Consider the following 26,937-nt stretch of genomic DNA (forward strand, 5'->3'; position numbering starts at 1 on the left):
AGGAACTGACCGAGATGCGAACAGTCAATGGCTGGCCTTACACTACAGCTAGGTAATATAGCAATGGCAAGGTTAACCCCAAGACTCCGGTTTCGATAGTGAAGCAGCGGCTGATGCAGTCACATTTGTTTTCTTGGATAGACTGAAACAAATGTGCAATCAAATAGAACCATGATTGACTATATATGATGATGTTGCCTCCAGTGTACTGCTATACATAGGATTACAGGGGCCTGATGTAGACCAGTTCAGGTACTTATTCTAGCTGCACTTTTAATGATTTTCTAAAGAATGCCTACTTTTTTCACACCTGCTTGGAGTTCCGCTTTAAGTTCTTTAAGGGCCTTCTGTTATTCTTTATGATGAACATTTGTTGGTTTTGTCGTACTCTTTAACTCTTTGCTGACCACTGGGCGCACTGTGGATACTTTATTGAACAAAGAGTCAGCAAATGCTGACATAGAACTCCATCACAGGAACAAATTTTCTCTGTAGCTGCCAGTAAACCATAGAATACTGAATACACTAATGCTCAGTTACAGGAACAGTGTTAGAAGCACAAGGGTACGAGCATTAAAGGCTTGCCACAAATCCTTGCACAAAACATGGGGCCTCCATCACTGTGCTGACTACCACGATAGAGTTTTTTTTTTTTTAATGTTTTTTTTTGTGAATTTAGAAGCCCAGAAAAATGTATGTATTGCTTATGTTGCCCATAGGATGATGGAGACCAGACTGCTACAGTGGAGGAACTGGAGAAGCAGATTGAGAAGCTAGTGAAGGTAATTTGCTCTTTTTCTTGTATTTTGATATATTATTTATATTAAATGTTTGCAGTGAGCTATTGAATTTACAATTACTGTAGATGTCATTACTATTAAGGATATTCTTTCCACAGCAACAAACCCAGTACAGGAAGAAGCTGTTCGAGTCCTCCCACTCCTTGCGGTCAATGATGTTTGGGCAGGATCGGTATCGGCGGCGGTACTGGATTCTTCCACAGTGTGGCGGCATATTTGTGGAAGGAATGGAGAGCGGTGAAGGTGAGTCATTGAAAACATATCTTATTTTCAGTTCTTTGTCTGATGTCAGGAGCATTAAAACTGCGATAATACTATTTGCTTGGCTGCCTTGCAGATATTTAGCAATAACAGCCTAGGGGAGAATTATACTGAACACGTCATCCAGACATCATGCAGGTAGTAATTTTGTAGGTTGAGCCAATATTCCTGGATGCAGCTTGACAACTTACATTTAGGGCAGAAACCACAAATTACTTCTATTACCTTTATAAGCTATACATTTTTTCTTTGCATGCTTCTCTTAAAGAAAAATAGAACTTATAGAAAAAATTATAGTTGGCAGTTTTGTCATAGAAAGGCATTTATATATGTTTTTCCTTTGTCTTATCAAGTATATTTTACTGTACATATGCAGTGCAGTGTACACTCTTGGTATCTGTCAGATGAGGGAAGCTTAGTGCCAGGAATTATGCAAATCTATCACGGGAATTGCATTATATGTGGCCACCCGATGACCAAGAGCAGAAGAAGCCTCAAAGAAATTGTTTCTGATAAAAAGCAAACTAAAGGGTAAATATGGCATAATGTGCAAGTGTTATGCATACTTACACATTATAGCTAGTGCTCCTGCTGTACCCCAGCTCTCAGTTCTTTTAGTGCAATTTTTTTACTAGGGGTTAACTTCCTTGTCTGCAGGTCCACCAACTGCCACCCGACTGTGGAATAAGGCCCTGTTCACACCTGAGTGTTTTTCAGCTTGTAAAACGCTGATCTCTGAAGTTCTAAAACCCCCAACAAGCAAAATCCCATTAATTTCAATGGCCCCTGTTCACATATGAGCGTTTTGTCGCCTAAAGCAAAATGCCTGAAGCTCAAAAAAGTACATAAGCTTCTTTTTTGGCAGATTAAAAGCATTTTTGCTCAGATGTCAATGCCTGCCTCCAAACACCTGCAAAAAACACCCAAAAAAACACCCGAAAAATGCCCAAAATAACACCTGAAAATGATACACTCAGGTGTGAATGGAGCCTTAGAGTGTCCCTATTGGCCACTGAGGCATCATCAATGGATAGAGAATGGCTGTTTGCAGGGCTTATCATTGAAGCTGGAAAAATCAATACAAAAGTAAAGTTACTTTCAGAAAGGCACATAAAGGAGCGGGTTTGGTTACCAAAGCAATGGTAGGCATTTTAAGATGTTTGCAATGGGTTTTTAAAAGTTTAAAATTGACAATGGATTTTAAAAGTGAAACACGGTGACAGGGTTCACGTTTGGGTTTAAGCCTGTGTATTAGGGCAGATAAGGATTTAAACAAAAAAAATTGACATCGCAGGAGTAGCTGCTGTACTAACTATGCAATGTTAGTACAGTGGTCTCCCCTGCTGTGCTATTATGTTCTGCCCCCCCCCCCCCCCCCCGGAAGAACACTGGTCAGCACTCTCAGCCATTGGCTGAGAGCACTGATTGGGAGTCGATCGGCAGACCTTTTTTGCTCTTGCCCCTCGACAGAAGCCAAATGGCCGGCTTCTCTCCAACCGGCTGCAGTACACACAGGTGACAGCCAGTCTCTATTGAACCAACCGATGCTGCCCCACATTTGGCCCATGTGTACTATGCTTTAAATATACATCAGGATACATGATTTAAAACCTCAATGTGTAAGAGGTGCCCCAAACAGAAACTTGCTGTTTTTCTTTTTTTTTTTTTTTTTTTTTTTAGAAGAAGAATTTCAGACTTGGTATATTTTTATATATAAATGGAAATCACTGAAGTAGACACCATTACTTCATTGATCTCCCCTTGCATCCAGGTCCCATGCTGATCACCTTGCCTAATGTATAGTGAATGCAGGAGGTCACCACTTAGCACATGTGCCATTCAGAGAATGCTCTGCACTTTCTGAATTAGTGCAAAGTAGTCTTTAAATGGATGAGAAGGAGAGGTGGGGTGGTGACATCATGTGCTCCACATCATCCAATCAAAAAATGCTTTGCATTTTCTTTAATGAATGCAAAGCATTCTCTGAATGGCACATGTGTTAAGCGGTCAACCTTGTGTATTCACAATGAAACAAGCTGGCTGCTCACTATGGGACCCAGAAGCAAGTGGAGATCACTATACTATTGGTGCCCATGTCAATATTTTCCAGCTTCAAGAGGCATCGGCCAATTATGGAATATACATAGTTACATTGGTCCAAGCTGAATCAATGTAACTATAAAAATATACCATGCCTGCAGTTCATCTTTTAATACTCTAAGTATAATTTATTATGTTTAAATTGATGTATTTATTGTTACGCAGGACCAGAGGAAATGGCAAAAGAAAGAGAAAGGCATCGACAGGCTGAAAATATTGAGATAAAAGAAGAGAAGCTTGATGGCCTTGATGAGAAGCCAAACTGTCTGAGTTCCAGCCCTGGGGAGCAAAAATGTCTGAAGGATAAAGACAGCACCAACTTGTTCCTCCAGAAACCTGGATCCTTCTCCAAACTAAGCAAACTGTTAGAAGTAGCGAAAATGCCCCCGGAAACAGACTTTGTGCCCCCAAAACCAAGTGTTTCACCAAATGGCTGTTCTGTCCCCTTTCAAAATAAAACCCGGAGCACTCCCATCTCTTTGCAGGCCACCACATCCCAATGCAATCCTGAAAAAACAGACTTGAACCCATTTAGTCCTGTGATCAGCGGGTCTGGCAAGTTTTATAATTCTCCAGTAATTCCCAATGAACAGCTGCTAAAAACTCTTACAGATAGGAGCAGGCAGTGGTTCAGCCTCCTCCCTCGGACACCCTGTGATGACATGTCAATAACTCACATAGAATCTACCTCGGTAGCTTCAACCAGTCAATTATGTCATCATTCCCAGTCTCCTTCTCCTGTGCCATCCCCCATTATGAACTCTTCCTCTACACAGAGCTCAATGGGACATAGTTCCTTCTCAATTTCCCCACTTCAGGTGAGTAGCCAAGAAGGAAGACTTTTTTAAAAGTTATAACTGTAATATATATTGTTTTATAGTTAAAGACCACAAAACCACAAAAGTTTTAGTGTATTTTATGGCCATCTACATTGCATTTTTACTGATCTCAGACTGGTGATACTGTATGTACACTATATATGGAACAGCAAAGGCATTTCCTATTTTTCTGAAAGGCCTAGAGTAGTGATGGTGAATCTTGGCAGCCCAGATGTTTTAGAACTACATTTCCCATGATGCTCAACTACACTTCAGAGTACATGAGCATCATAGGAAATGTAGTTCCAGAACATCTGGAGTGCCAGAGTTTTCCATCACTGGCCTAGAGGGAATAAAGACCACATATAGGCTCCAAGAATCAGTATTCTCAATGGAAAAAAAAAATTAATTCAACAGAAACGAAAGATTGAGGCATAGAGTGTCTCCCTTTATAAACTACAGAATGTACTGCTACAAAATGTATTTTAATTTCATGTCTGTGGGTAAAATAAATTATTCCCAGAAAAAGAGGCAAACATAAGTCATTATATTCTGCTAAGTTTTTCGTCAGTCATTTTCTTTGATTTAGGCAAATATTCACTGTTGAAAATAGGGATAGGGATATTACATCTATCTTTATCCATGAAAAAAACTATTAATGTTTTTTCATATCCTAATGTACAGCTTTCGCTGCATCAAGTAACTGTTTTTATGTTTCTACCCTGTTGCCGCTAGAAGGCTCCAATTTACCGGGAATCAGACAGCTTTGCCCTAATGTGAGGAGAGGAATAGTGCAATTCTAAATGTGGACTCTATAAAATAGTTGCTGTACATGGGGTAAAAGAGGAACAAGTTTATTATGACTGTGATATTAATATTCATTGCTCTATCTAGATGAAGCCTGGTTTACCAGTGATGGGACTGCAGTTTTGTGGGTGGCCGTCACCCGTCGTTCCAGCAAATCAGTTTTCTCCACCCATGCCGGGGCTCGGGCTATCCGGATTACCTGAAGGAAATGGCCCGACTTTCCTCACTCCAAATGCTCAAATGAGCAAAAGTGAATCTCCTGTGCAACAGAGTGACAAATCCATCTGTACCCCATTACCGGCTGTGGAATTACCAAAACAAATGGATTACCCCAGCCCTAGACCAATACCAGAAGGTAAGATTTATTTGTGCTCAGTGCTACAATATTGATAAACATAAAAAAAAAATCTATTATTGATGTGTCCACCTTTTGCCTTTAAAACAGCATTAATTAATACCAAATTTTAAGGAACTCTGCAGATAGGTTGTAGCACAACTAACCACAGTTCTGTGAATTTAAGAGGTAAAAAACCTTAAACCAACAATGTAATATATTACAGCTCACCATTTATTAGATGTGGTGGCTGGATCAGTTTTCCTCTTTTTTTTTTTTCCCCTCTGTTTTTTTTTTTTTGCATCCAATTCGCATGACAGGAGAGTGTGACCGGCTCTCAATGAAGCCAATTCACCCAGCTTCTGGGCGGCTGTGGTCCGCATTTGGAAAGGGTGTTGTGCGTCTTTGGCTCCAAACCTGGTGCAAACTCAGGCAGAAATTTGCACCTGAATCAGTGAACAGGGACACACAGGACCCCCTGCTGTGAGCCGGAGCTGCAGCATGTGTGAACCCGGCCTTAAACATATTCAATTATGTTGAAATCAGGGCTTTGTGGGAGCCATACCATCTCTTCCAAACTTCATTGTTTTTATTTTCACTGAAGATGGTTCTTTATGACTTTGGCTGTATGTTTGTATGTATGGTCATTATCCTGCTGCAAAATTAATTTTGGAACAATCAAATGCCTCCTTGTTGGTATTGTTTGATGGGAAAGTATCTGCCTGTATTTTGTATTTTTCGCATTGAGGAAAGGATTTAGGCCAGCCATACAAGGTTCGAATCTTGACCAGTTCCTGCTGATTCAAACCATTAATGGGCAGGCTAAATGTACCAAGTTAAGCGATCAACTTAGGTACAACCAGCCTGCCGGATTCATTGCAAGCGGCTGCTACAGCCACTAGCAATAATCACTGTCTTCTCCCGGCAGGGGTGGCTTCTTCAACCCGCCCCCGCTGGGAGAAGACAATTGTGCAGCAGGAAGGATTCCCCTGTCAACACTGTCTGTGTTGATGGGGGAATCAAGCAAGTTTCTTTCCCTTCAACCTGTGGTTGCAGAAAATAAATCCCCAACTCCATGTGTAAAATTGCAGCTTAAAACATGCCTGGAACTTCTGCTATGCTTTTCTTGTACAAATAAACCTTCTATTTTTAGACAAATATTTCAAATGTGGACTCATTGGTCCAAAGCTTCTGCTGACATCTTTTTGCACACCAGTTTCTGGTTTTAGTTGGTATTTGAGTTGCTTGGTCTTTTAGGCCTTTTTTTTTCCACGTTGAATGTATAGTTTGGCTAGTTGTAGAGTTTAGGCACCAGCCATTCATGAAGACAACATTTCCGGACTGTAGATTGTTTAATAGGGTCTCACTGGGTTCTGCATAGGTCTGAGCAGATGGTAACACTGGATACGTTTAGATTACTAAGAAAATTTTGCATGATGGGTCTTCTAGGCTGACCACTATTTTGTGATACATAATAATACAGACATAACAAATGTATGAAAGATACATGAGGCACATTATCATCAACACAGTCTTATTGCCATTAGTAAATCATTTCTTAAAGTGACTGTAAAGTCACGTGTTTTTTTTTTGTAAAATAACAAACTTGTTATACTTACCTCCTCTGTGCAGTGGTTTTGCACAGGGCAGTCAAGATCCTCCTCTTCTTGGGTCCCTCTTAGCTGCTCCTGGCTCTTTCCTCCTGTTGAGTGCCCCCACAGCAAACAGCCTGCTATGGGGCCACTCGAGCCAAACTGCAACTTCGTGAGTCCATTCAGAAACTGAGCTGCTGTTTGGCCCCGCCCCCTCTCTCCTGATTGACTTATTGACTTTGATTGAATGCTGTGGCTCAGCCAATCAGGAGGGAGAGTCCCAGGCAGCCGAGGGACTCGCTGACATCGCTGGAAAGAGATGGAGCTCAGGTAAGTATTAGGGGGGTTGAGGGGAACTGCTGCACACAGAAGGCTTTTTATCTTATTGCATAGAATGCATTAAGATAAAAAACATTCTGACTTTACAACCCCTTTAAGGCTGGCCATACGCGGTTCTAATAGGCAGGCTGATGCACATATTGGGGTTGATTTACTAAAACTGGAAAGTACAAAATCTAGTGCAGTTCTGCATAGAAACCGATCAGCTTCCAGTTTTTTGTCAAAGCTTAATTGAACAAGCTGAGGTATGAAGCTGATTGGCTACCATGCACAGCTGCACGAGATTTTGTACTATCCAGTTTTACTGAATAGACCCGAGTGTCATTGACTTTATTGGGAGGGGAGGGGGGGGGGGGCATAGTCATAGTTTTCCAAAAAAAGAGGGGTGGTTTTACAGGCAAAGCCTAATAAATGTATTTTTTAAAAGTAAGTACGTACCTTAATTGGACCTATTACCAGCTTCTTGTATTCCCTGTACAGCAGAAGCAGCACAAGGAGCCAGTCAGTTCATGTGCTGATAGAAAGCTTGCTGATAGGAAGATAAAGAAGAGATGATTTAATCTCTATACGTATTCCCCTTTTACTGTCCAATCACAGGCTGGGGACAACCTGGGCTAAGAGGAAGTCAATTGAATGATGCTGACTATTAGACTACCAGAAATTTCTGCATTGAAAGTGCATGCTGCAGCAAAGGCTGCTTTTATTTATTTTTATGGGCTATTCATTTTAAGTTGTTATTTCTGTCTAGAGTTCTACTTTAAGGAACCCCTATAAAATAATGCTTAGCATTCAAAGCATGCCTTGAAAGTAACTGTTTTGGGAAACAGGTAAATTGGTGGGTTCAGTTCCACTTTAATTAGTTCCTTGCTATGCTTGTATGTTCTTCTTGGGTGCAAACTGTTCTCATTAGTGAGGTGTCTGTAATTATTGCTTAGTTCACGGCTTTTTGCCATACAGGCTTTTATTTACAGCAGTAAATAGCCAATGATAATTTCGGGGCTGGATTTGTCAGCCTACACTGTAATTGACAATACAACCTGATGAGGTTCCATCCCAAGCCTACAGACTGGACAGTAAAGCAGCAGAAGCACACCCAACAGAGTTCATCCATGTGTTCTGCCCTCCTGTAAGCATGTTTGGTTTGTTAGACTGGCAGCACTGTGTGGTGGAACACCGCCCTGAATAGCTGAGAGTGCTGACCTCTCCCAATCTGAATGTGGCTGTGCAGAAGATTTCAGAATGTTATTATCAAGACAATCTAGATGCTTATGCAAGTTCTAAGTAAAAACATATTTTACAGAATAACTAAACTAAACTGTTTGTTTTATGTATGTTTGGATATCAGCTTTGAAACGATAGATAAAAAATGCTTTGAAAGAAATAAAGCACATCAAAAATGAAATAATCTCATGAATATTTTACATGTGGTCATGCTTTTACTGACAGAAATGCAGTTTGGCTGGTGGAGAATCACAGATCTGGAAGATCTCAAATCTTTATTGAAGGTGCTTAATCTCCGAGGAATAAGGGAAAAGTCTTTACAGAAGCAAATTCAGAAGCACTTAGACTTCATCACCCAAGCTTGCCTGAAAAACAGAGACCGTAAGTGTCCTGCTGACAAATGATCTGCTGTCTAAAACATTCCCATAATCTGCATGTGCAGAATTTTACAGACATCCTAAAAATAAAGTCTTAAAACGTTTGGAGCTTTCTGTGGGACAATTGTTTGTTGTACCTTGCAGATAAAAGCCCCGTACACACGCACAGATTGTTGGCCAACTGATCGGCCAACTTTTGTCCAGTGTTGTTTGTTGGTTGAAATGTGCTCTAGACTTGCACTTGACTTTTGTTGGACAACAAAAACCAACTTCAGAAGTGATGTCATGTGATGGTTAACTTTCCCTGTGTTTTTTCTTCTCTGAGCATGCCCAGTCTTGCTCATCTGATTTTTGTCTGCCGAAATCTGTACTGACTGAGGAACAATCGGCCGTTTTGTGTTGGCCAACAAAAATTTTATAGCATGCACACCAGATTTTTTTCGGCCGAAAATTCGCAGTTGGTTTTCGGAAGCATCATACTAACAAGCCTACAATCGGCAGATCGGACGTTGGCCAACAATTTACGGGGCGTGTGTACGGGGCTAAACTTAGGAGTCCTTGCTTTTCTGTTGAATGTAATAACTGTTTCTGCTCCTGTAGCTATCATAGATGTGAAAGGACGTGACAAATGTGAGCTGACGCGGGACGTGGTGGAGAATTGGTGTGTGGAAGACCATGAGATGGAGATTGACATTGCCATTCTCCAGCAGGTGGAAGATCTGGAGAGACGGGTGGCTTCTGCCAGTTTACAAGTAACGGTAATAAAGAGTGTTGCTTCATTATGATTGGTCTCATTTCACCACTTTCAGACTGGAAGAATTTGCCCCCTAATGACCAGGCCAGATTTTGCGATTTGGCACTGCGTTACTTTAACGGACAATTGCGCGGCCGTACAACGCTGTACGCTGTACCTATAAAAAATTGACATCCTTTTTTTCCCACAAATAGAGCTTTCTTTTGGTGGTATTTGATCACCTGTGCAATTTTTATTTTGTGCGCTATAAACAAAAAAAGAGCGACAATTTTGCAAAAAACAATATATTTCACATTCTGCTATATGACATTCCCCAAAAAAAGAAAAATTTAAAATCAAAGTTTTTTTAACATTTTAGGCCAATTTGTTTTCTGCTACATATCCTTGGTAAAAAAAAATAGCAATAAGCGTATTTTGATTGGGTCTACTAACTACGGGAAAGATTTATGTCATTTTTATTTATTTTTTTACAATGGTGGCGATCTGCAAATTTTTGCAGGACTGCGACATTGTGGCGGACAGATTGGACCCCTAACTGACATTTTTGACACTTTTGGGGGTACCAGTGACATTACTACAGTAATCAGTGCTAAAAATATGCACTGTTACTGTAATAATGATACTGGCAGGGGTTACCAGTATAGGTGATCAAGGGGAGTAAATGTAAGCCTAGGGGAGTGATTCTAACTGTGGGGGGTTGGGCTTGTCAGATGATCATAGAGACATGCGATCCTATATAGAAGGATCACATAGCCTCTGTGATCATCTGAGGGAGAAGGACAGATGGCTGTGTTTACATCAGCCATCCGTCCATCTCTGTCAGCAGGGGGAGAGATCGCTGGTGTCAGGCGGTAATCGGAGCCGCCTGACACACGCACTGGCTCCCCGGCTGACGAGTGCGCTCTCCCCCTAGCTCCTCCCAGGCAGATGACGTTTATTAACGTGATGCTGCCTGGGAGAGCCACTTTGCCGACGTAAATGTACAGTGCACAGTCTGCAAATAGTTAAAAAGCCATGTCACATATTCCAGGCAGCTACACTACTCTGACCTAATTGTAAGAAAAAGTTCAGTTTCCTCTTTAAAGACAGACTCTTTAGGTGCCTCATTTAGCTTACTGTGCAAATACAGAAGAATAGCAATACCAAAGTCTTTTTTACATAATTTTCAGATGAAATATTTTTAATGTGAAGGAAAACGCTAAAGGAAATTGCTCTACAATAGAAGAACTCTTAGGCCTCATGCACACTGCTGCTGGTAAAGGCACGTTTTTGTGAGTTTGGGCATTTTTTTTTTAACTGCCCTTAAACACCCCTCTATGTTATCCTATGTGTCCATGCACACATGTAAGTTTTTAGCAGTTTATCAGCAGGAGAGTTTATGGGCTGTTGTCTGAACGCCTTAAAATTGCTTTTAAGAGCAGTTCTTCTGACTACAAAAAACACTGAACGCTGAAGAATGCGCGTAAACGCTAACAAACGCCCATAAATGCGCATAAATGGGCAGAAAACTCTAGGCACGTTTAGCACTTCAGCGTTTATTTATTTTAATGGCTAGAATAAATTAAAATTCTGGCCAATTAAATAAATAAATTCCCAAACTCCAAACTCTGTGAAACTTTACTAAACTCTGCTAAACTTGAAAAAATGCAGCTTATGTTTATAACCTAGTTTAGTTTATAACGCTGATTTTTTCCTGTCAGGATAAACAGCATTTACAAGGAACCAGTATGTAGGAGGCGTTATACTAAGCTTTAAAAAGGCAAATAAAAGTGACTTACTAAAATTTTCTACAAAAAAAAAAAAAAAAACAACCTCATAATGGGGACTACCAAAGGCTCAGAACTATATTATGTCTGCATTCAACTGTGTAGCACCGTATTTATCGGCGTATAACACGCACTTTTTTCCCCTAAAAATATAGAGAAAATAATGAGTGTGTGTTATACATGATATTTTTTTTACCAATGGGCGAGGTGGGTATCGGGTGGTCCACCCTTGGTGCCACACATTGGAGGGGTGTCAGGATGGCCGCCCCGCCTCTCCTGGCTCTGAAACAGCCCTGTCAGCGCACTCTGCAGTTAAGAAAAAATGACCGCCAGTCCCTTTTTATAGATCCCTCTTACATTATATCACTGTCATTGAAAAACAGTGCCTCTAAATACCTTGTTAGCTTCCTTCTTTCTCACCGCTCTCCTCCTCCCGCTCCTCCTCTGAGTGTAGCTTCAGATTGGTGGAGAGATCACATGACCAGCCATTAAATGTCAGAGGAGAGCAGTCACGTGACCGGCCATGAAAGAACAGAGCTAACAAGGTATTTAGAGGCATCGGTTTACAATGACAGTGATACAATGTAGGAAGCATCTATGAAAAGGTGCTGGCAGTGATTTTTTATTTACTTTAGAGTACGCTGACAGAGCTGTCCCAGGAGACTGGAGGTATCCTGGGACAGTGGTGTATTTAGGTTTTGTGCTGCCCTAGGCCTGACTAAACTTGTGAAACCGCCTAATTTAAATATGACCCACCTCTTCCTGTAAAGGCCACACCACTTCCTGTTTATGACCCGCCCTGTCATCTGTAAACCACAGACCACAAGCAGTCTATCAGTTCCCATCAGTCCAGCCTCATCAGTGCCATCTTATCAGTGCCCATCAGTGCAGACTCATTACTGCTCATCAGTGCGGCCTCATCAGTACAGCCCGATCAGTGGCCACCAGTGCATCCTTTCAGTGCCCATCAGTGCAGCTTATCAGTGCCCATCAGTGAAGTCTACTAGTGCCCATCTGTACTAGCAGGTAGCAGTGTGACTGCTTTATGGGGGTGCCAGACTGATTTGCCCCATAGGACTGGCACTATACTAAAAGTGTAGTGCAAGCCGGTGGGGACCCTTTTCGTGCGGAAGCCAGGAGGAAGCTGTTTTTTTTCCATGTGGGGTGCAGTTTTTTTGCTGCCCCCCTGCAAAGTGCTGCCCTAGGCCTGGGCCTTGTTGGCCTAGGCCAAGATACAGCACTGTCCTGGGAGTGCAGGGGGGCTGTGCAATGTAAAGGGGGCTTTATAATAAAAGGGGGGTGTGTACTGTGCATGGGGGGAACTGTGTAATGTAAAGGGGGCTGTGAAATGTATAGGGGGGCTGTGTAATGAAAGGAGCTGTGTACTGTGCAGGGAGAGGGGGCTGTGTAATGTAAAGGGGGCTGTGAAATGTATAGAGGGGCTGTGTAATGAAAGGAGCTGTGCACTGTGCAGGGGGAGGGGGCTGTGTAATGTAAAGGGGGCTGTGCAATGCAAAGGGGGACTGTATAATGAAAGGGGCTGTGTACTGTTATTTTTATTTATTTAAAATGTTTTTTTCCTGAAACTTCCCTCTTAAAATGAAGGTGATAAATAACATTTGGAAATATAATGAAAACTGTCAAGATATGCCTATACAAACATCGCACTTATTATTACAACTTATTAAAAAAATCTTGCTTTGGGGGAATGTAAACGTAATCAACGTACACATATCTTGAATAAAAATCTTCCCAAAATTGTTAAAAGCGCAGATTCCATTGTCAAAATGTGCAACACACAGATACAGTAAGTACTTTACCAAGTGTGGATTGGCAACATAATATAACTTTACTTGTCAGTTGTCACTTTACAAGTGTTGGATTTCATAACAGAGTGGTTACAAACTATGCTATCATTCAGCAAACTTTATGAGTTATGTACAGATTTCTGACAAGGCGATCCACACCAGGGATATTTTCATTCAATAATTGTCTGATATATGCACATTGATTCAGTTTATTTTTTCCAGGGGGTACTGTCGAGGCAGATATTTTTAATCTGTTTTAATAAGAAATAGTATTTTTTTTTTCTAAAAGGCATCCCCCTATGATTTTCAGTGTACTTAAATAGATTATGTACTATACAGTGAAATGTACATATAATATAGTTTTGATAAATGTCCAAACCATCCCACCCTCCATATGCTCCCGTTGGAGATGAATCCATGGAGCATGAGTTTTGTGCTTCTCCATGTTTCCAAGTACCTATAAAAGTATAAAGCCACAAGTTGATCAGCACGACCACAGAAAAATTAAACAAGATCCTTTTAAAATCCCCTCCTCTGGAGCATGTTTTTGTACATGCCTGACATTGTTTTTAGGCTGATTTAAAAAAAGGATCTTATTTTGTATACTGTGGTTATGCTTTATAACTTAGTTTTGAGCCTTTTTTATACAATTTTAGAGCTCTTATAATTACCTTTTCAAGTGTCCTGTTACACCTTCTCCCGGTTCGAGCAGTGAAGCCTCCATCAGTTTCTTCAGCATTCATTGCTCCCAGAAATGTCAGATGCTTGTGTCCCTTGCCTTACATACAGTGTTGGGGTAGTTACTCAAAAAATTTAACTAGTTACTAGTTACTTCTGTAAATTGTAATGAGATTACTTTACTAGTTACTGCATTTGAAAAGTAACTTCACTACTTATTACTTTACTTTCCTCTTTCATAACTGACCGTGTAGAAGAAGATACATGACACTCTTTCTGCATAGAGTTTATTGTATAAACACAGGCTTTGGGAAACATGAGAACAAAACCTGAAAAAACAGAATAAAACATAAAGTGCAACAAAAAGTCATAAACTTCATCCCTCTCTATTCTTCGAAATAACAATTGTATCGCACGGCTTGGGTAACGCAGGAAAGCGCATTCCTATAGCCTAGTAAAGTAGTGTAGTTACCTCCTATAGCCTAGTAATGTAGTGTAGTTACTTCTTATAGCCTAGTAAAGTAGTGTAGTTACCAATGTTAGTATTGTAACTAGTTACTTTACTTAGTTACCAAAAAAAGTAATTTAGTTACTGTAATTAGTTACTTTGTAACTAGTTACCCCCAACACTGCTTACATAGTGGTTAAATCCTCCAAACCCTACGTTATTACAGGACACAGTAGGGATCTAGGCAATGCAGGATAACTATGGCACGTGGCAGGGGGACAGAGACATCCGACACTCCTGGAAGTGTTGAATGCTGAAAAGACTGACAGCCACTGCAGTGCTTGATCTAGCCACCAGACAAGTGAATATGAAAAACTCTTCTATTGCTGGGCATTTTCCACTTGAATTTTATTTCACCTTAATACAGTTGCTTTAAGAAGAACGTTTTTTAAAGATTCTCACTCCTCCCTTCATGAGAACGGTTACAAAATAAAAAGAAACACATGAATGAATCACTGCAATGGGCTACCTTGTGGACACAATGCTTTTCATAGAAAAAAGACATAACGGCCTATTAGGTATCTTTGTGCTAGTCATTGTATTGTGGATCTGACCTTAATCTATCTAGCACGCTATTACTCATAAATAACATCTGGCCATACACTGTTAGTTCTCTTTTACTTCAGCCACCTCCATCCACACAAACGAGGTGGATGGAGGAAACCAGTGGCGGCTGGTGCTCCATGGGCCGGGGGGGGGGCAGACAGACCCCACCATACCCCCGGACCACTCCAGCCGCCAAACACTCCCCTCCCCCCGGTCGCTGGCTCACTCACCCTGCCTGGACATGTGGAGAGAGGGAGGAAAGGCAGCGGCAGCAGCAGCGGCGGCTTCTTCTCGGTCAGTCTCCTGCATCTCCTCCCTCCTCCTCCATGGCCAATAGCATGGCTTCTCATTTCGGCCAATTGGGAAACAGGTCTCAGGACCCGCTTCCTGATTGGCCAGGAGGACGAGCCGTGTGACAATATCGAATATTCATTCGCTATTGTCAAACAATGGGGTGGGCTCTGCACCCCGAGCCCACCCTTTAATTAATCCTATTAGAGTCTCTGGCTCTAATCATGGGCTTCAACAAAAAAAAAACATTGAACTCCATGTGTCCAGCACCCTGCATGTAGATTAGGGGGCCGGACGCATGGATAGGGGGGGCAGCGCCCCTGCGCCCCCAATGGATGGGCTGCCCCTGGTCCACCCGCTAGGACATTGTATTCTAACAGCTGCACCCACAGTTGTCAGAATATGCTAATCAAGCAACGTTTTTCAACATGTCCCTTTGACAGCAGTCAATCAAGCAATTGACTTCTCTTGAGCAGGGGTGGCTGCACACTGATCAGAATTCGTTCCGTACCTGCTTTACTGGCTTTTTTTTAATCAGTGTATGGCCAGCTTAAGATGCAGATGATTTTTAAAATTGAAGATCTTTTTCCAAGCAATAACTTTTTTATTTACATAAGTATTTGTGAACGAAGCTTGCATTTACTTACAGAAAAAAAACATCTATTTATCTTTCCCAATTGGACACAAAGAGGTTGATTTACTAAAGGCCAATAGACTATGCACTTTGCAAAGTACAATTGCACTCTGCAAGTGCAGTTGCTCCAGAGCTTAGAAAAAGAGGTAAATCTTCACTTTCCAAAGAATACCCAATCACATACAAAGAAAATAAAAAAAATAAAAATACATTTTTGCTTGCACATGATTAGATAATGAAAGTCAGCAGAGCTTCTGCTCATTTACTAAGCTCCGGAGCAACTGATCACGCAGAGTACATCTGCACTTTACAAAGTGCACACTCTTTTTTGCATTTAGTAAATCCACCCTCATGATAGCAGTAAAAATACATAAAAAGTTTACGAACAAAAAAGTGTCAATGTGTTATTTTTCTGTTCCACCACTGATATGGTGTCCTTGAAAAATATATAGAATAAATGGCATATCCTACAATATAGGATCCAAAAAAATTTACTTTGATGCCTCATTTGGTGTTTAAATCTATAGGATGCGCCCCTCAGGGCTTTGTGAGTGTCAATTAGGTAAAACTGGATATGTTTTTTTTCTTAAACAGTAAGTCAATGAAATAGTTTTACATGGTCATATATTAAATGCATGTACTGTGGATGACATTCTAACAATTCTCTTGCTGTTTAGGGCTGGATATGTCCAGAGCTTGCTTCAGAGAGAGAAGACTTGGTTTATCATGAACATAAGTCAGTTACTAAAAGGCACATGGACAATGATGGCGGGCAGGATCCAGTAGAAGGAGGCAGCAATTCATGTGCTCTAGAACGGAGGAGCGACAACCCTCTAGATATAGCAGTAACCAGGCTGACTGACTTGGAGAGGAACATTGAAAGAAGGTATCTGAAGAGCCCCTTAAGTACCACCATTCAGATCAAACTGGATAATGTGGGCACAGTTACTGTCCCTGCTCCTGCACCATCTATTAGTGGTGATGGTGACGGGTAGGTCATTGACATTAATATATATAACCAATCATTGTGCTTCTTTGCTCAGTGGAGCCTGTTATCTTTTGCCTGTTGCTCTCTGTAGCTTCCTGTGTGTCTTTTTACAGGTCATGTTATCCTGCATGGTGCTTCTGTACAATAATCTGTGTTCTGTATGTCAGCAATCCTGCAAAGCAGTCCTAGATATCTAACTCGAAGTTGAAACTGACTGTGGCTAAGCTGCGAGACTTCTAGGCAATGCGGGCCTCATTCATCAAAGTGTCTAAAAGAGAACTGGCCACCAGTAAGCTAATGGGAGAATCTGAATATTCAGTCTTAAATTGTAATATTTGCTTAGACTTACCTGTCCCCTTTTTTGAATTTACTTACTTGACTCCAGCAGGGAAGGTGGGTCGCTGTATAGGCAAGTAAACAACTAAGGGGCTCTTTATTAGATGTTTTGTAGACTCAGAAGCTGGGTGACGGTGTGTGAGGTCAGACAGTTGACAGATCACTAATTCTTCAATATCAGGTGACTTCATACCCCTAAACCTCAAACTGAAGAATCAGGCTCAGGCAAAGTAGGTAAAGCTGAATAAAGGGGGCAGATATAAATGTGTTATAACACTTTAATCATGAATATTCATATTCTTGTAAAAGCCCAAATGTGACTTGTTCTCTCAAGAATTGTCTGTGGTGCATTATAGAAAAAAGATTTAAATGTGTACTAGACAATGACAGTTAGATGAACTGTTGAAATATGATTGGCAGCCAGGGACACACAGACAGTTTTTATTTCAGCCACTTTGATAGTTGGGCTCTCTGTGCTCCAAATTCAGTAATTTTGCTTTAACTTTGTCCATACTGGCTGTTTACCCCTGTATTGTCACTGCTTGGCTGTTTAGTGTGATTTTGAGTTATGTTCGATTCAGGTCAATTACTGAGCGTATTCTTACACTGTTACACTGCAGGGCGGAGGATGACATCGCCCCAGGTCTGAAGATTTGGAGGAAAGCACTGTCGGAATCACGCAGCGCTGCACAAGTATCACTCTGCATTCAACAACTGCAGAAATCTATTGCATGGGAGAAATCCATCATGAAAGTTGTACGTTGTTCTATGTTTTAATCTTTATGGATTTTAATACAGATCTGCTGATCTGTCTAAATGCGCCCATACATGTAGGCAAGATTGATCAAAAACTAACAAATCATCATAAACTAAAATATCAACTAGTATTAAACTAGTATTAAACGATACAACAGACACAGTATTAGTATGAGCTTTGCAATCAACTGAAAATATTTATTGAAAACATTATCAATCAGTTATAGACAATTAACCACTTCGAGAACGCCCACCGTGTACTTACGTCGGTACTTTGACGTTAAATACCGGTGTTATGACAGCAGATAGCTGCCGTAATCCATTTTTTTTACACGGCCGGCAATCCTCTTTCACATAAAAGTGGTCCCAGCGGCGGATTCGCCGTGGGATCACTTTTATGGGTGGCAGGAGAGGTGCCCACCCCCCTCCCACCGCTTCCTTGTAGTTTTCCCCGCTTACCGGAGCCTAGGGTTGCCACCTCATCCCTTTAAACCAGGACACACATTAATTACACAGGTTCTGTGACTGTTTAAGGTGGTAATTAAACTCACTTAGTGCCTTATGTGCATTTCATTAGCCTCAGAACCTGTGTAATTAATATGTGTCCTGGTTTAAAGGGATGAGGTGGCAACCCTACCTGAGCCGTCGGTAGCGGGGAAAACAATCCAGTCCTTTCCAGTCCCAGGCAGGAAGTGAGTGAGGGAAAGATGCCGCTTACTCAAATCTATTGCCTTGGAGGACCAGAGCGACATCATACCATCTAACGGCCTTAAAGGGCTAGTTTATTTATTTATTTTTTTTTGCTTTTAGGTGTAGATGTTAGATCTGAGGTCTTTTTGACCCCAGATCTCACATTAAAGAGGACCTGTCCTGCTTATTTCTATTACAAGGGATGTTTACATTCTTTGTAATAGGAATACATTTTTTTTGAAGGGACAGTGTAAAAAAAATAAAAATAAAAAGGTAAAATAAATAACTAAAAAATGAAAGCGCCCTGTCCCTCCAAGCTCGTGCGCAGAAGGGAACACATACGCAAGTGTCGCCTATGGAGATTTTCAAGTACCAATGTTTGTCTCTATTCCATAAGCGTGTGCAATTTTTAAGCATGAAATGTTAGGTATCAATTTACTCAGCGTAACATTCTCTTTCACATTATAGAAAAGAATTGGGCTAACTTTACTGTGTTCTTATTTTTTAATTCAAAAAAGTGTATATTTTCCTAAACAATTTCGTTGTAAGACCGCTGCGCAAATACGGTGTAACATAAAGTATTGCAATGATCTCCATTTTATTCTCTAGGGTCTCTACCAAAAAATTTTTTTTAAATATAATGTTTGGGGGGTTCTAAGTAATTTTCTAGCAAAAAATACTGATTTTAACTTGTAAACAACAAGTGTTAGAAATAGGCCTGATCCTTAAGTGGTTAAATAAAGCTGGTCTCGTGTGGAAAATAAATAAAAATAAAGCTTATCTTTTACAATCTGTTCCCTAGTACATACACATGTATATTTTCAAGCAATGAAAAGTGATCAACAAAATTACCCCATGGCCAATCAACATAGCAGAGTCTAAATTACTCAAGGGCTCTCTATATCAATTCATTGGAGGCCTCTGGTTTTGAAAAGATTATTTGATGTGAACTGTTTGTGAATTGTTTCTTCTCCTGCACCAGTAATGTCTAGGGGAACCATGTATTTGGGAATATCAAACCCAACTGGATTCAAACCGAAATAACTGAGGACAGCCTATATGATCAGCCAAGGATCCAATGACAGTTAGGCCTCATGCACACTGGGCTTTAAAATATGCTGCTTTTACAAGTGTTTGTCATTTTTCTTCAGCCTATAAAAGAACCTTTTAGCCTACGTGTCCAAGCACACCTAGGTGTTTACAGGAGTATTATAAAAGGAGCATTTATAGACTGAAAAAAAAACACCAAAGGCGAATTCAGGAGAGAAGCTGAACAGCGGAAAAATGCTGAATGTGGCTAAATGCATTTAGCTTTAATGCATTACAATGGCCAGAATAAATGAATATTCTGGCCAATGGAATCCATTAAGGCGCAAACATTTTTTCACGTTTTTTTATGCAGCTTTTCTACTGCCAGGATTTTGGCCTTAGAAAGGACTAAACAACTTAATAAATAATTAACATTGCTTACTATCTGCATATCTTATCCTTTTACTATTGCCTTCAGAGATCTTATTTTTGATAGAATGTACCTTACACGTTCTGGAATATATCACTTCATGCTGATTATAAGCTCTGTGAAACTACCTTTTATTGTATCTGTTGCATACCATCAAATTAATATAGCACTGCCCCCTAGAGGTCTTCTGAATTTCTATACTTTTCAGGTCCCTCTGGGTTACCAGTAGCAACTGCATGCAGAATCTTAACACTTTACTTTCTGGCTCAGTCAATGAACAGTCTAGGGGTTGTTGTTTTTGTTGTTTTATTTTATATGGGGATAAGAGAATCGATGAGTGGGATACTCCAAAACTTGAACTATTCATAATGCTGAGGACTTGTGTCTGAGAATATGACTAGGCCGCAGCTTCATCCTGCCACTAGATGAATCTGAGGTAACGTTCTTTAGCACTTATCTTCAGGGTACTCGCCTAGCACCCCTTTCTATCCACCAGCTGACACCCTTCCTCTGTCAACTCTACTCCGGAGTGGCCCCCTTCCTGGTCAGGCCCTTAGACACGATCCCCTGTACTCACGACACTGCTTTTCAGGTTCTCCAGTGTCTCAACTCCTCCTAGTCAGCTCTACTGGACCTGGGTTCAGCTCCTCACTTCTGGCTCACCAGGCTGACTGCCTGTGACCATACACCAATCGCTGCAGAAGGGGAGGCAGCCGCCACCCTCCTTCCGGAACTCTGCTCACCAGCCAAAGACCCTGAGCACATGTGCCCTTGGCTTTTATACTACACCCCACAATGCATCAAGACAGCAGTCTGGGCCCATTTACTGGGGCTGTATCAAAGCCTGTGTACTCATTGGCCAGGTTTCCTCCAACTGTTCAATGTGCCTTCCCATTGGACCAGTGGGGACACTCCCCCAGACCACATGAATCACACACTGAGCCCATTGAGCAGACCTAACTCCCAGATCCTGCTCCCTGTTAAGCAGAGAGCAATATTGATTTTACCTGCTGCTCCTCTGATAGGCAGGCAGAGCCAAAAACTATACTCACTCTCTAGCACCTACCTGGGAGGGTGCTACATAAAAAAAAAAAAAGAAAGAGCTAAACAGAAACCCTGTGTGCATGAGGCCCTAATGTCTATGGGTACCTTCAGAATGTTACCTTTGCCTTGTGAAATATGCAAGTCAGTATAAAGAAGCAACCAAAGAAAAGAAAAAACAAGCGTGAAAAGTGTACACTCTAGGACAATTTATTTGTGGTAAATAAGAATAAAACTCACATGATGGTAGTAAGGAACAGGCATGTCACAGGAAATAATATATCCAAGGACATCCACGGGTGTAGGGGTTACATGAGCCCACGCTGGAATGGTTATCGCCACTTGCTAGGCTGGATGTTTTTTTGGGGAATTGTCACTCATACATTGTGAGAAGCTCACTATTAGAGAATTTACTCCAGAGATAAAACGATAATCCCGCCACTTATTAAAACTCTGGTTTGGCCACATCTGGAGTATTCCATCTAGTTCTGGTCATCAGTCCTCAGGAAGGATGTGCTGGAGCTCATACTACTACTCTTCTCCTTTCCAGATGTCTTTCCTATGGCTGGCCAAAAAAAGTATCTAAAAATGTGTTTAGGAATGTATCATCCAAGCAAGTAGCAACACAAACAATTGAAGCGTATCTATGTATTTGTATTTCTATCTATTTGTTTCTGGAATTTGTACAGTTGCCTGTGTGCATGAGGCCCTATTGTCTATGGGTGCCTTTATAATGTTGCCTGTTCCTTGTGAAATATGCAAGTTAGTATGAAGAAGGCCACCACATTTTGTGATGTTACTTTTTCTTTACTTTTTTGATGCTACTTTCAGAACTTTCTCACAGCATAGTACATAGCCGCTACTTGCCTAGGTCTCCCTCTTTAATTCATTTCTCGAGAAAGCGGAAGTTAAGTAAATGTTGAAGATTACTGGTGCAAGATAGAAATATATTTACCTGTATTTTTACAATAGATAATGTAAGATCCACTTTGAAATGCAACTTATATCATAATACTCATAAATCAGAATTGGGATGGGATAGAAATGTTACTGGACAATAATGAATTCTCTCCCACCTACTGTTGTTAATTGCTCTTGTTTACTGTGTGTGTTGCAGTACTGCCAATTATGCCGCAAAGGAGACAATGAAGAATTGCTGCTTTTGTGTGATGGATGTGATAAAGGATGTCACACATACTGCCACAAGCCCAAAATCACTGCTATACCAGAGGGTGACTGGTTCTGTCCTGCCTGCATTGCTAAGGTAAGACATACCCAACCTTATGAGAACTAATGAGCTCATTATATGTGGATTACAATGAGTCAGGTAAGGTTTTTTTGGGCATACAGTATCAAATTATTCCCCTTGGGCACACACGGCAGCTGTACCAGATGTGTCCAACAGTGGTGAGGTCCAGAGATACCCAGAGCATGTTTGGAGGTATATTCATATATTACCCTGTTGGTCCCAGGGGGTACTTTAGCATCCCTTCCAAGACTGAATAATGTATCTACCTGTAATATTCAATAAACCCAATACACTTACTTATGAGAATATTTGTTGTGCATTCCGAAGCCACTGTATTTTTATCTCCACTTAAATGAATTGTGAGGTAGTCATCAATTAGCCTTAGAAAACAGTGTGTTGTTTGTATTTTAGGCAAGTGGACAGACTTTAAAAATGAAGAAGGCCAATTTAAAAGGGAAAAAGAGTTCTGAGCTGAAGAAAGGAAAAAAGGCATCCGGGGAAGCAGAGGATGAAGATACTGCAGCAACTGGTGGTTCTGGAAAAAAGGGGAACAAAGATACTAAAAAAAGAAAAATAGAGGAAAATAACTCTAGTCCCTCAAAACAAGAGACTTCACCTGCATCTAAGAAGTCAAAACACCACACCAAGGATGATGCTAAGGAACTGGCTCTCTGCAGGTGAGACATTTTGGTTTAAGTAACTTAGCCACTTAAAGAACTTCCTGCCACAGTCACAAATGCAAACCACTTTGTTTACAATCCAATTCACCCGCCCTTGTTTTGGGATGTTTGAGCGAAAACCATAAAACTTGGGGAGAACATACAAATTCTTTGCAGCTAGCGTGAAAAGTATGCATATCTCATACCCAATTAATGCCTGTGTACGCTACAAATCACTGTAGTAGTCTCCGCTACTAAAGTAATATCAGCAATCTTTCGGGTCCAGTGGCTGCCCTTCTGCATAGTAAAGTTGTCACTTGCTCGGCACTGCCGCCCCTGAGAGAAAACCTTTTTTTCAACTCATACAAGGTGTTCTCTGAGATTGTGACATAATAGTCCTACCTCGCCCTTCACTTTGTTGTCCAGAGAAACCATAAAATTAGTTTTTACATCAATTGTTTTAAAAGTATACCGTGGCAATTTTTTTTTTTTCATTTTTTTTTTTTTTCTTTTTTAAACATCTGTTGTTTTCAGGATCCTTTTTTTGTCCTGTGCATACTCCCTATCCACTAATGCACTAGTGTAGTGTAGAGTGAACATTGCTGTTTTTTTCTGGTCACATGCTGCACTCGATGAGTACTACAATTCCCATAGAGCTGAATATTTCTGTACAGGACATGTAGTTCATCTCAGGGGTGGGAAATTGTGCCTACATTCACATACACAAGGTGGGCACAGAGAGCGAACAAAGCCACCCTACAGGAACAGGAAATCTGAGAATAGGAGAAAAAAGTTTGTATTTGAGAGATGAAACAAGGTAAAAGAGAGATAGAATGTACATTCTAGTTATATTTAGACATATTGCAATTTTTCTTATAAAAAAACTGAGTTTAAGGTCATTTTAAGTTAATTGTCTTCCACAGCTGAAACAAAGGACAGCTGGGTTTGGTTGGCTGACATTGGCTATGTCTGTCTCAGATTTTTCTGTGGATGCTGTGGCTTCTTCTCTTCTTTCTAGCTGCTGTTTACTAACCATAGAATGAATACTGCAAGAAAACTTGTACAATTGTGGGTTCAGCAGCATGAAGAGGATTTTCTGAGGGACAAGGGCAGAGCTGTATCCTCTACATCAGCCTATAAGGGGGCAAATGTTTCTTCTTTTTTCAATGAGTCCAGTATACCTGTATGCCTCCAGTTTACAAGCTGGTGACTATCAACTTATATATTACCTTAAATAGTGAGGATTGTAAAATAGCCAAGATGACTCAAAGTACACCCTGAACGCAATAAAGTCTCACATGAGATTCTTCTAGGAGATCTTTGATGGATTAGAAACTACAATGAGAATGTGTTGCAAAGGCTTTATACAAATGTCATGCAGTCTCAGATACATCTGAAAAAAATCAATATTTGTTGCTTGTGACACTGGAGTCTGTCTTGCTTAAAGCTATTATTTTATTTTATCAGTGCAATTTTGTCTGAGATGGAATCTCATGAGGATGCCTGGCCTTTTCTGCTTCCCGTTAACTTGAAACTTGTCCCTGGCTACAAAAAGGTCATCAGGAAGCCCATGGACTTTGCAACGATTCGAGAAAAGCTTAGCAGTGGGCAGTAAGTATAACCGGTGTTCCCCATTAACTTAGTTTAGGGTTGCATGCCACATAACAGTAGTATACAGTATGTCAAAAACAGTTTATCTGAAATAAGTAAGAATTATTTGCTGTGTTAAAGCAAGACTCCTTTTAGATATAACCTTGACATACCTCTGAAATACTTCCCATCATTTCAGGCACCCATATAAAGACAAAACCAATAATTTATGATGTGCAAAATGCTTAATGGCTCAGTTAGTAAAAAAAAAAAAAAACACATTGCAAAAAGCAAACAGCAATACCATCAACATAATGTATATGAAAAGCCCACCTTGTAGTAATTTGATGGTAAATGTATGCCCAGACAATCTTAATTTTAAAGTGAGGATGTTTTTACTGCCATCCAGGGCTTAGTTAGGCCCATGTCAGACTTGCATTCCTGTGGCTAGTGGCACCATGACAGGATTCCTAAAAAGTGCAGAGAAAATACTTGCTTGCTTCCACAGTATGTTTGATTGGATCAGCAAGTTGCAGCTCCCTCACCAATGGAAATGCGCAGAATGGCTTTTCTCAACATAATGATAGGGATCAACACAGTGCAAGCAAGGCTTATTCAGCCCTGTAACGCTATTCTGTCCCTGGCGAGTTGTTATGGCCTGTAGACACATTTCCCCTTTCATTTTATGGTCATAGTGACTAAAGTAGCACCAGACACGAGGTGAAGGAAAATCCGCGGCATGGACACGAGATTAAAAAGCTACCTAGGATTCTAACCTTTCCCTGCACTGCTAATATAAAGCTTTTTTTCATTTCTCCGTGTTAGGGATTTCTTTTATTTCCTGTCTGGTGAAATCATTATCAGCAGGAAATAAGGGTTCCAACAGAGGCATAACTAGAACCTTCAGGGCCCTGGTGCAAGAAACCATGAAGAGCCTCCCGGGCCCACAACCGTGGCCCTTCCCACTGATCCCACAGCCCTTTTCTCCCATCGTGGGACCCTTCATCACCTTCCTGCCATCTTGGTTCCCCCCAAGATTGGGGAACACCAGAGCCCAGTCACAAGTGTGACCTTTGCAATCCTGGTAGTTCCGCCACTGGTGTCAGTAGTTTTTTATTTTTGTTGGTTTATTTTTTACCATTTTGTTTTATTTAATTTTTTAACATTTTTTTTTTCAATTTTATTTTATATTATTTTTACAGATTTGTTAGGACCCCCCGTTGAGGGGCTTTGTTGAAATATCAGAGGTCTAAACAGACCCCTGAAGTCTCACTCTTGAGACAAAGAAAAGACCGAGGACAGATTCATCAGTCCCTTTCTCTGCAGCCATACCTGCACAGAATGAATGAACAGGAATAGCTCTGTACAGAGCTTCCTGTTCATTCATAAACTGAATATAGTAAACACAGCTTACTATGCCACAGTTATGGATGAAAAAAAAAGTCAGCTTAGACCAATGTAACACCATACCTGGCTGATGCCCCTGGAAATCACTCAAGTAGACACCACATGTTGCTGAATAAATGCAAAGCATTATCTGATTGGATGAAGTGTAGAATGTGATTTCACTGCCCTGCCTCGCTATCTCATCCAATCAGAGAATGCTTTGCAATCATTCAGAAAATGCAGTGGCTGGCCTCCTGTATTCAGAATGCTAACTCAGCATGTAATCCGTAAACAAATGGAGATCACTTGAGTAATGGTGTTTACTTCAGTGATTTCCAGCTTCCAGGGGGATCAGGCATGTATGGCATATTTATAGTATAGTATAGTCAGAGTTGTATAAAGTTACTCGAAACCCATACTTGAGTAAAAGTACAAGTGCTCGATCAAAAAGTGACTTGAGTAGAAGTGGAAGTTCTCTATCAAAAAGTGACTTGAGTAGAAGTACTTAAGTATTCAACATTTTTTGCACTTAAGTATTGCAAGTAGTTTTTTTAAAAATGTTGCTACTCAAGTACTGAAAGTAAAAGTACCAGTAGTTTTGAAAAAAAAATTGCTACTCAAGTACTGAAAGTAAAAGTACAAGTACTGTGTTATGTAGTTATTAAAGAAAGAAGTCAAAAGTTTGAACATCATATTGTTTTTTATTATTTCAAATGCAGCTTTTATTTATACATACAGTAGCTTTTATTTTCGTATGCGCTGATAATACACATGTTTTGAGCTTCATGAAACCTGCCATCTACTGTTCTGGCAGTGGTAATTTTTATAATTGTAGTAACTATGCAGCACAAAAAAAAAATATTGGAGTAGAAGTATTGAAATCATTGAAAAAATGTAGTGAAGTAAAAGTAGAAGTAGGAGAAAAAAATTCTACTCTAGGAAAGTACAGATACCGCCTTTCGGTACTTAAGTACAGTAGTGAAGTAGTTCTACTTAGTTACTATACATCTCTGAGTATAGTATAGTATAGTATAGTTTACAGTATAGTTACATTGGTCCAAGCTGGACTAATGTAACTATGTAAAAATATGCCATGCCTGGAATTCATCTTTAAGGGGCAAATGTGCTTACACAAACCATATCTCATTA

General features: G+C 40.5%; 1 protein-coding gene across 19 annotated transcripts in view; it reads left to right on the forward strand.

The window, feature by feature from the left end:
- BAZ2B (bromodomain adjacent to zinc finger domain 2B) overlaps window positions 1-26,937 on the forward strand; it is a 427,534-nt gene that overhangs the window by 399,748 nt on the left and 849 nt on the right. For 15 of the 19 annotated variants that reach the window (XM_082260068.1, XM_082260080.1, XM_082260085.1 and 12 more), the window contains 11 exons: window positions 720-782; window positions 899-1,043; window positions 3,327-3,979; window positions 4,874-5,141; window positions 8,498-8,653; window positions 9,250-9,407; window positions 16,312-16,625; window positions 17,579-17,714; window positions 22,022-22,168; window positions 22,565-22,830; window positions 24,280-24,423. In XM_082260068.1, the coding sequence (XP_082116194.1) occupies window positions 720-782; window positions 899-1,043; window positions 3,327-3,979; window positions 4,874-5,141; window positions 8,498-8,653; window positions 9,250-9,407; window positions 16,312-16,625; window positions 17,579-17,714; window positions 22,022-22,168; window positions 22,565-22,830; window positions 24,280-24,423 (2,450 nt within the window). The remainder of the gene's footprint in view (window positions 1-719; window positions 783-898; window positions 1,044-3,326; window positions 3,980-4,873; window positions 5,142-8,497; window positions 8,654-9,249; window positions 9,408-16,311; window positions 16,626-17,578; window positions 17,715-22,021; window positions 22,169-22,564; window positions 22,831-24,279; window positions 24,424-26,937) is intronic. The other 4 variants (XM_082260072.1, XM_082260076.1, XM_082260077.1 and 1 more) reach the window with 1 other exon arrangement.

This window comes from Pelophylax lessonae (assembly GCF_965119305.1).
Source record: "Pelophylax lessonae genome assembly, chromosome: 6".
Lineage (NCBI taxonomy): Eukaryota > Metazoa > Chordata > Amphibia > Anura > Ranidae > Pelophylax > Pelophylax lessonae.